We start from the raw sequence: 10,164 nt of genomic DNA on the forward strand, positions 1-10,164 counted from the left end.
CTGCACTGAGTGAGTCTGGCAGTTAGACTTCTGGAAACATCCAACTGCACAGATCAGCACTCCCCAAGTGGAGAGGAAGCATCCACACTAAGTTTGAAATTGCAGGAGAAACTTTTTAGAATCTGTTCTTGTGACAACAAGCCCAGAGAAGTCCTTTAACTTTGTGTGAATGGAGGTCCCCCCACCTTTTGGCTATGCCATGGAGGCCAAAAGCTGAGGAAAACCCACCAAGCTTTTGCCTCTCATTCCCCTTTATTTTTTCTCTCCAGGGGAGGTGAGTTAATGATGGGGTTTGGCTTAGGCACAGGGAGGATAGGTGACATATAAGAGATGCTAAAAGGGGGACACCTGGGTGGCTCAGTGTTGAGCATCAGCCTTCAGCTCAGGGCATGATCCTGGGATCCTGGGATCGAGTCCCACATCAGGCTCCCTGTGGTGAGCCTGCTTTTCCCTCTGCCTACGTCTATGCCTCTCTCTGTGTGTGTGTCTCTCATGAATAAATAAAATCTTTAAAAAAAAAAGAGACAGACCCGGGCAGTCTGGGTGGCTCAGCAGTTTCATGCCGTCTTTGGCCCAGGGCCTGATGCTGGAGACCTGGGATCGAGTCCCACTTCAGGCTCCCTGCATGGAGCCTGCTTCTCCCTCTGCCTGTGCCTCTGCCTCTCTCTCTGTTTCTCACAAAAAAAAAAAAAAAAAAAAAAGAGAGACCCTAAAAGGGTTCTGGACACAATTCTAGTGTGTGTGTGTGTGTGTGTGTGTGTGTGTGTTTTCTGCACATATCCAAGCAATTCTCCAATGCTAGCTGGGATCATATAATCCTCTTTTTCCCCCAAGTTTTTATTTAAGTTATGGGTGTCCTATAATTCAACTCAGTTAAAGGTTGAGTTGATCCACAAGTCAAGGACTTAGTCTCCAAGGCTGACCACTACCCCACTACCCTAATCCCTGTCCTATGCCTATTCAGATACCAACCCAAGTCCAGGGTGTCACCTGTGTTTCTGACTGGCTATAGATAGATTCCAATGACACCTTCTTGGGCTTGATTAATTTATTAGAGTGGTTCACAAAACTCACAGAAACATTATTTTAAATAGATTATTGTTTTATCATAAAAGAATATAATCCAGGAATAGACAGATAGAAAAGATGCATAGGACAAGGTATGGGAAAAGGACATGGAGCCTCTATACTCCTCTGGAGTGCACAGCTCTCCCCAAATCTCCACATGTTCACCAACCTGGAAGCTTCCTGAACCTGGTCTTTTTTGCTTTTATATGGAGGGTTCGTTACCTGGGCACAGCTGATTAACTCATTGGCCACTGGTGGTTGATTCAACTTCCAGATTCTCTCCCCTCCCCAGAAATCAGGGGGTGCAGCTGAAAGTTCCAACGGTCTATTCTTGGTTGGTTCCCCTGGCAACCAGCCCCCACCCTGAGGTGCTTTCCAAGCCACCTCATTAACATAAACTCTTGAAGGGGCTGGTTATGAATAACAAGACACCCATTTCACCTTCCTGGCTGTGAAGCGATTTCAGAAGCTGAGTACAAGAGATCAAGAATTATGACAAAAGATGCTTCCATTCATCTTCTTGCTCAGCAAATTCCAAGGGTTTGGGGGACTGTGAGCTAAGAACCATGGCTGAAGACCAAATATATATGAGAAATGTATTTTGGTCATCTAGATGACCTGGATTTCTGATAACTCTAGATCTAGATTTCTTATAAATCATAATGCTGCAAATGCTATAATGTCTTCATTTTGTTCTTTATTGCTAAGTAGCCCTGAGTCAAAACTCCAGTTAAAAAAAATAGAACCCTATAAATGGTTTTGGAAATTCGAGTACAATGCAGCTGATATGGAAATTGGCTAGCCAGGACCCCACCCTGGACCCTTCCCTCTGCGAAGCCCTTGAAACTCCCTCTCTTTGGTGTTGGAGGTTGTTTCTTGAACCTGGAGCCTTGGGGGGCATAACACTCCACCCTGTAGGATGCTGATGGCACCTCTGATGAGCCCATGTGTGTAATTCTCTCCATGGCTGGCCTTTCCCTGGGGCCCCTGCCCTCTCCCCTAACCTCCCATGCTGTCCCACCTCCCTCCATCCAGGGAGACCATCTGTGTTATCTCCTCTGATCCTGACCTGTCTCAGCTTCCTCAAGTTCCTTTCTGGCCTTTTGCCAGTTTCCTTCCACAATTTATAGTCAAGTCTGTCAGAGTTAAAGCAATCTGTATTGTTTAAGAAAGCAATGCTTTCCCACAAAAAAATGTCCATTAAAATAAGATCTGGGAATTCCAAGGGCTGACCAGGTGGGTGGGTGGAGAGAAGAAATTCAGACCAGATTAGGGGAAACATCTTGAGGAGGCAGTGACACTTAAGTGTTGAAAGATAAGCTGTTTTGGGAGGGGGTCAGCTCTGGACTGCGCACAGCCACCAGGAAAGTCCCTTTAGAAGGGGCATGGTCTGTACGTGGGACCTATTTCAGTTTGTGGCCTCCCATGGGCTCAGGGGAAGCCTCCCCCTTGCCAAGGGAGACAGCTGAGTCTTGAATACGCTTTGAGTGGCCTGGGAGGGGTGCGGAGATGTCCCAGAGACAGAGAATCTTACTCCCATTTTGTGGGTGTGGATCATTCCCAGTGACATGGGAGTTTGACTCCCTTCTCTTCCACTGGGGAAACTGGGTGCCTAACTGGGATGGGTCTGCTGCCAGCGTAGCATAGGAGAAGAAGGAGTCGTGTGTCATGTCTGACCACATGGTCTTGGGACAGAATGGGCAGACACACAGCCGCTGGCCTGAGCTGGGTTTGCCAGAGGCCTGTGCTTCAACAGAGCTGTTTCTGAGCTTCTACCTGGGGAAACAAACTTGCCAGGCACCCAAGGGTGTCCTCGTACAGCCACCTAGAGCTCATGAAGAAAAAATGTTGGGTGTAAATGCAAGATGTAACCAAACTGCAAGGTACGAAGTAGGCCCCGGGGTGGGGAGGAGGTCAGTGCCCCTGACCCCATGGGCCACCACCCCAGCCTGTCACTTGTTCTATCAGGAAGCTTGAGGTAGAGAGTATAAGTAGCTCAAGACAAACTCACGGCCACTACCTGGGACGTACCTCGCTAGGACCCCAGGGTGGGGCTTCTGAATGTTGCTGAGCATGTCCTAAGCAAGCTGGGGTGCGAAGGCTCCAGGGAGAGGCTGGCGGGCTGCCAGAGCCCTGAGGACCTGGACACTGTGCTCTCGATGCCTGCAGCTCTGGGCCTTTCCCTCCTACAGGGCTTGCTCACTGGAATGTGGGTCATTTACCACGGATCGATAAAAAGGCTGGGACCAAACCTTACCCCAGGCTTCCAGGCCAGTGGGAAGTGTGGAATTGTGCAAATATACCACACTCCGAAGCCCAGACATACACAAACTGCCTTCCAGGCTTCTTATCCAGATATTCTGGACCAAAAACCATGTTTAGAATGGGAATTGCTCACAGTTTTAGGATTTTCAAGTGGTCCTTGTGGTCAGAAATTGCTTGGGAGGAGTTACGTGTGCTGTGTGCAAGGGAGAGAAGGTGCTCGAGCAGCATGTGTGGAAAAGGTGGCTCCTTCTGCTTAAAGAGACATAAAACCTCTTACGGGCTAGCATCAGCCATGAACGCAGGAATGAGAATTGCTCCAGCAAGGCAGGAACATAATCCAGACACATCTAGAAAAATTCAAATTATTTAAATGTAAACTCTTCCACAGAAATAAAAGGCACACATTGCAAGGCTGTCTGTACAAGGACGTTTATTGTTTGCAGTGGCGAGAAACTGAAGCCACCTGAAGGGCCATCAACAGTGAGCAATTGAATCAACCAGGGTCCATCTGTACTAGGGACTATTACGCAGTAATCTAAAAGGACAAGTTAGCCCACTAGCTAGCTGTTGAACTGATGCAGCATTAAGTCACAAAGGCAAATTGCTTCAGGGATACATGTGATAGGTACAATTAGGGTATTTTTTAAAAGAACAATCAAATTTTAAAAAACCCTCCCTTATATACCTAAGCACAGTGAAAATGTGGAGGCTACAGATCAGCAGAAAGGAGGCATCAGATGGGTTGGGGAAGGCAGGAATTAAACATCATAGAAAAATGGGAAAAAAAAAAGGACAGAATGAAGTTCAGAGAATATCTGGAATATAAAAGCTCATCTATGGTATTATTGCAAATATGTACATTTGTATATGCAAATGGATAAGGCCTGGGAGGTAAGAGAGCAGAGTGAAAACAATGACTTAATCAGATTTGGGGATTGTGGGCAATGTGTTGTTCTGGATTTCTGTTGTATTTGAATGTTGAAAGTCAACACTAGGAAGGGCCAACAAAGTGATGGTGAAGTTATTCACCTTTAAAATGATCATACCAAGAAGAGATCAGATGTCCCTCTCAATGTCTTGCACATGGTAGGTGCTCGACATCCTTTGGCTAAAGTGAAAAACCAGACCCACAGAGCCTCTCCCGGAACCTCCTAATTAGTAACCAACAGCAAGGATGTTCCAGCACTGGCAAGTAGTCTCAGTTAAAAGCTTCAGGAATCAACTTTGCATTTGAATCACCAGATACAAATTCCCTTCACGCGCCACTTGTATCTGGTTTCTGGAACTGTTAATGAAATGAGAAAAGACAGCAATTATAGAAATTGTATTACATTACGGCCTGTGTTCGCCTAAGAAATGAAGTCATTTTGCTTATGTGGCTGTGCCTGCCCTTTTGTTTAAAATCAGCAGAGCGAGACTTAAAATTTCAACATCAGCTTATAAGTTGCTTCTTCCTTCCTTTCTTTTGTCTTCCTTCTTTTCTTCCTTTCTTCTTTCCTTCCTTCTTTCCTTCTTTCCTTCCTTCCTTCCATCTCTTTTCTTTTTTTTTTCCATCTCTTTTCCCCCCTGTCTTTCTTGCTATTGTTATTGTTTAAAAAATAAAAATAAAAAACCAACATGCAAGAGATAAACTCTACATGGTCTGTACTTTTATCTGGGGGTCTGCTCAGGAATTCAGCAGGGTTGTGAAAACAGGTGTGAGTGTGGTGCTGGCGGTGCAAGAACTGAGGCCTTCTGGTATCCTCCATCCCATCCTTCAACACTGAATCAGGGCAGGGTGGTCCCCAGGCCCCTGGGGGAAGGCTGCTACCCTGGGCTGCCCTGCCCCCAAGTCCTCCACTGCCTTTCTATGCTAAAACCTTCCCGAGTATCCTTGAGAAAAACACTGATAGCAGTGGAGGCTCAGAACAAGAGGTACCGTTATCAACATTCATGTGTTAAACTACTTAGGATAAACTGTTGAGAATGAACATTGCCCGCCACTCATCCCCCCTTCAGATTCTCTTTAAAGGAGAATTGATAGCATTCAGGAGTTGGTACATCCAAATATGCTTCAACAATCCTTGGGGGATCTCCAAGAGCACCTTAGAGGGTCTGTGGGGGCATCTTAGAGCATTAGATTCATTATTCGTATTTAAGCCATATTCATATTTTGTAATATATACTTATAACTAGTATTACTTGCCAGTATGAGGGAATTCTTTGTTGGAGCTCCCTAAAGACATAGGTTTCCTTTGAACCTCTTTGGCAAGGAATTATTTTTTATAGTGATAAGTGGGTCACAGGGATGACCCCCAAAGTGGTGGTAAAAGAACAGCTAGAGATCCAGCGCAGAACCTGTGTAAAAGGAGTAGAGCTAAAGATTCTCATATGCATGTGCATGTAAAGATACATCTAGCACGGGGGCAACATTGCAAAACAAACACGTCATTTAAGAATACTTTCTCAAACCCAAGTGGTATTGCAGAGAGGGGAAGAGCAAACACTTATCCTTCTTGTGGAAGAAATCTTTGTGCAGCAGACGTATCCTGCGGCGGCTCTGGGCTGCTCTGGGAACCAGCCTGGCAAGATGGCCTTACACCATGGTTTCTGGTCCTCTGTCCTGCTTCACTTCTCTGTTCTTTGAATTCCTTTATTACATCTTAATTAGAAGAATTGAACAACCTGCCAGGAACAAGGTATCAGGACACATGGAGATCAGCTCAGGCCTAGTGTGGGTTCCACGTTTGGTCGGACACCTGGGTTCAGATTTGGGCCTCGAGGGCGGTCAGGGATCACAGGGCAGCTCTGGGATCGCACAGAGCGGAAGATCTGGAGTTGGACAAGCCAGGAAGGAATCCTGGCTCTGCTACTTTCTAGCCGCTTCATTGCCTGAGCCTCAGTGTCCTCGACTGCACGTGGGGATAACACCTGCCTCTCGGAGGGGTTGGGAATACTGTGGAGCGTGTGGCCTGGTCCCTGGTGCGTTCTCTTCTCTGGTCACCGAACATTTATTTGTTGCAGAGTGCGACATGCCAGGCGCTACGGGGGAGCTGAGAAGGCAGAGACTGACAGGCCGCCCTTGGGAGAGCCTGCGTGCACACACATTTACCCCCCACAAACAGGTACCCCAGGGAGTCCTCGCCAGTGCCGCTTGAGGCCCTGACGATCCCTGATCTTTGGTACCTTGGGGACACGCGGGGGTCTGGGCCTGGAGGGGAACTGGGAGACCCCAGCGGATGGCTCACCCCCTCATCCCTGTGGCCGGCCGGCCCGCCTGCAAGCTTATTTCACGATAAACCAAATGAAAGCCAGCAGGCAGAGCAGCACGGGCTGGGCTCCGGCCACCCGGGGCCCGGCTCCCCTCTCCAGCCAAAAGTCACAGCGCTTGACAGAGCAGAGCTCTCTGATCAGCCGCCACAGGACCCGCTGGTGAAGCTTGTTGTCCTGCTTCTCGCGGGACAGCTCCTCCTGGTTGGCCACCTGGGTGGCGTTGATGCAGCCGGTGACAAACTTCTCCTTCGTCACGTTGGCCTCGGAGCAGCCGTTATAGTGGATGCCGTCGGGGAACTGCCAGTAGTTGGCCTCGTAGTACCTGTTGCCCTCGGGCCCGAGGTCGATATCCAGCTTGCGGCCTTGCCTGATGAAGGCTCCAGGGCGGATCTCGGCCGAGTGCGCCTCGGTGACCTGGGAGGTGCCGGGCAAGGCCTTCCGGTTCCACTTGATCCTGTGCTTTATGCCCCTGGCCTCGACTGCCGAGAGCTGGCTCAACAGCAGGACACAGACAATGGCCAGCCAGCATCCGCCCAGGTGCTTCCTCATCGCGTCAGGATCTGCAGGAGCAAAGGCTCGGGGCAGTTACTTTCTCCCCTGGGCTGGTGGGGGGGTGGGGTGGGGGTGTTCCCGGGGTTCCCCTGACCCTCTCCTGTGTACAGGCCATTTTAAGCAAGGAATGCATTCTTGTGCCATTCACACTTTCCCAAAGCATAATAGTTTTCCCGGGGCTCGGGTTGCACGGGCTAAGTCAATACCGAGGTTCTTGCTTTTGCCTGGAATTATGTGCATTCAGAGCAGAGATCTGGTTTTCTCAGATAGATAAGAAGCTGCACCTGGCAATTATAAAGCCTTTGAATAAGCATGGGAAAATAAATGAGTAATGATATGATACGTATAGGTTTTCTTTGGTGCTCCCAAGTCTTTCCAATGGGGGGGATCTCTGGAGGAAAGTACACAGAGCAGTTGGAACCACATTCTGTGCACGGGCTCTATCGTTAATCTTCCTTCTTTATTCTGTTGCTCTAAGCTGGCACTGTCTCTGGCACATTCTGCTATCCATTCTGGGAAAGTCCACCTGCTGCGGGCACTAAAGGGCTCTATGGTAATGATAGAGAGAGAGAGAGAGAGAGAGAGAGAGAGAGAGAGAGAGAGATGGAGGTGTGGTCAGGAGAAACTTGCTTCCTTCTGTGTCGGGGAGTCAAGATGTGCTATAGATGTGGCTCCCAGTCTCACACTGGGGACAGTGTGACCCCCACCCTCCCCCTCACCCAGCACTTACTATGCATCAGCCCCTGGCATTGGCTAACTTAATTCTCACATGGGGTAGGTAGGTTATTATTCTCATCTGATAAGACTTGTCCTGGGATTCAGAGTAGCTAAGTAATTTGCCCAAGGCTGCACAGGAGTGGGTGGCAGATCTGAATCCAGTTCTGTCTGACATTTTCACTCACCATGTCACATGGCCCCTCTGTGCTGCAGGAGGGTGTGGTGCCCACATTTTGTGCTTTCGACTCATTGGACAGGAAGGGCAGCCCCGGATGGCCCCTAAGCTGAGCAAAGAGCAGGGCCCGTGTGGAATTTCAGAAGAGATGGGATGCTGGGGAGGACCGGAGGGCCTGGGGAAGCACTGATGGTCCTGTGTCAAGGTTGTCCTGGGCATCTGAAGGGCTGCTGATGACATCAGGGGATACCCCCCTGCCCCCAGCCCCCTAATCCTGTAGTTTGTCACGTCTGGCTCCTGAAACTACAATAGCTATTGTGGGAATCTACTTCCCAAGGTCAACCGTTGAGGGCATTCTGGCACCTGGACCTTTGTAAGCGTAGATGAGAAACACCGGAACGGTTACTATAGCCAAGTGGGCTTAGGCTGTATCCTAGATGAAGCTTTACTGTGAGTCCATCAGTGCCAGAGCTGGGGGAGGTTCAAAAGTTAGCTGGCTTTGCCCCTAACACACCTTCCCTGCAGTATTCCCAAAGTGATAGGTCCACCTCTGTTAAAATGTTCAACTCCAGTGTGACAGTGGTCCTTAGGTAGGAAAAAAAGCAACATGCAACTTCAGCGCAAATCCAGTAACCTCTGGATGCCTGCAAAGTGGCTTCTGCTGACCTTTCTTTACCTGCAGGTATGGTCTAGTCTCTGGCCCAGGGAGGGCAAGAATGTGCCTGGCAGCAGCCTGAGCACCCATGCTTCTGGCATCTTATCCCCAACGGCCCCCTCATCACAGTGACTTCAGACCAGTTTTCTTGAAAGAGATCCATGCATGAAGCAAACGTTCATTAATCTCCTAAATAAGGGGGCCACACCTAATTAGCCCATACCTAAGAGTATGCCATCAGCACATATTCTTTGGAAGGAGAACTGTTAAATAAGAATAATAATACAAATTCCAGGTGTGTCAAATTAGAAAAAAAAGCATAGATCTCAAGAAAGAAATTAGTCTTCAGAGACAAGGGCTTAAAAGCAAAAGAAAATCCCAACCATCCACCCCTCAAATAGCACTTTATTGTAACCAGACATGCAACACCAGTGATGCCCCAACATTCTTCACATGTCCCTTGCCTCGGGACCCACCCCAGGAGATGGGAGACAAGAAATCACTGCATAATTTGCAGTCTGATTAGAAATGAGCAACCTTGACCACAGAAACGGAACCCAGCGCGAACCCTGCCTCCCCACATACCTTGGGATCTCTCCGGTGTGCCTCTGGAGCCTCAGCAGCACTGTCCTGCAGCAAACCCTTCCGCCTATGTAGATGCTGCTGGGGGAGGCGGCATTCCTGCTGCTCTCCAAATACGGCAGCCCTCCTCTCTGGGCAGGACCAATCAGGGGTTCCCAGGCACTCCTCTGCCTTGAGGAGAGACCTTCTCCTGACTCTTGACTAATAAACACCATGTGAAGATCTTGATGAAGTTCAGAAAGACTTAAGAGTTGTCTTTGATTTTATTTTCTCTTCTTTTATGTCTGGATGTATGCATTTACTTATTTACTATTAACCAGTTTATCACAAAGGTCATTACAAAGGAAGCAAATGAACAACCAGATGCAGAAGTACATAGGACAGGGTCTGGAGGGTTCCAACCATGGGAGTCCCCATGGAGTCTGGGGGCACCATATCCCCAAATGTCAATGAGTTCACCAACGTTGAAACTCTCCAAACCCCTCTGTGCCAGTAACTGGGGACACAAACCAAATATTCTAATAAAAGATAACTCCGATCACCCCTTCACTCAGGAATCCACAAGGTTTTAGAAGCTCTTTGCCAGAAACTGGGGACGTTATGATGCCACAGTGTCACAGCTGGACAGATGGATGTATGCATCTGTTCAGAGTCTGGTTAGAGTTGTTTTTAAGACTGGTATTTTGAGAGGAGCCTTGTAGAACTGAAAGGAGCAGTGTTAGAAGGAAAACGCTTTCCCATCAGTATCCACAACAGAGGGTGTTGCTGGGTATATATGCCATCCTGCACCTGAAGACCAGCCTCAGGCAGCAAAGGGGCTTTTGCCTTGCAGCCTCTATGGGAAGGGTCTGGTCAAGAAGAAAGTGCGAGAGCAGCTGGGCCACACGTCCTCTCCCAG

At 48.5% G+C, this 10,164-nt stretch overlaps 1 protein-coding gene across 1 annotated transcript; it reads right to left on the reverse strand.

Moving 5' to 3' along the window:
• Positions 1–3,746: 3,746 nt before the first annotated feature.
• Positions 3,747–9,420, reverse strand: PRND (prion like protein doppel). The gene is made up of 2 exons (XM_038571692.1): positions 9,270–9,420; positions 3,747–7,145 (listed from the first exon to the last, which is right to left on the reverse strand). The coding sequence occupies exon 2, from the start codon at positions 7,132–7,134 to the stop codon at positions 6,598–6,600; it is 537 nt and encodes a 178-aa protein (XP_038427620.1). The 5' UTR covers positions 7,135–7,145; positions 9,270–9,420; the 3' UTR covers positions 3,747–6,597.
• Positions 9,421–10,164: the final 744 nt, after the last annotated feature.

This window comes from Canis lupus, chromosome 24 (assembly GCF_011100685.1).
Source record: "Canis lupus familiaris isolate Mischka breed German Shepherd chromosome 24, alternate assembly UU_Cfam_GSD_1.0, whole genome shotgun sequence".
Taxonomy (NCBI): domain Eukaryota; kingdom Metazoa; phylum Chordata; class Mammalia; order Carnivora; family Canidae; genus Canis; species Canis lupus.

Bases quoted from the DNA above. Each gene is read 5' to 3' on its own strand.
- PRND (XM_038571692.1), bottom strand. From the start codon at position 7,134: ATGAGGAAGCACCTGGGCGGATGCTGGCTGGCCATTGTCTGTGTCCTG.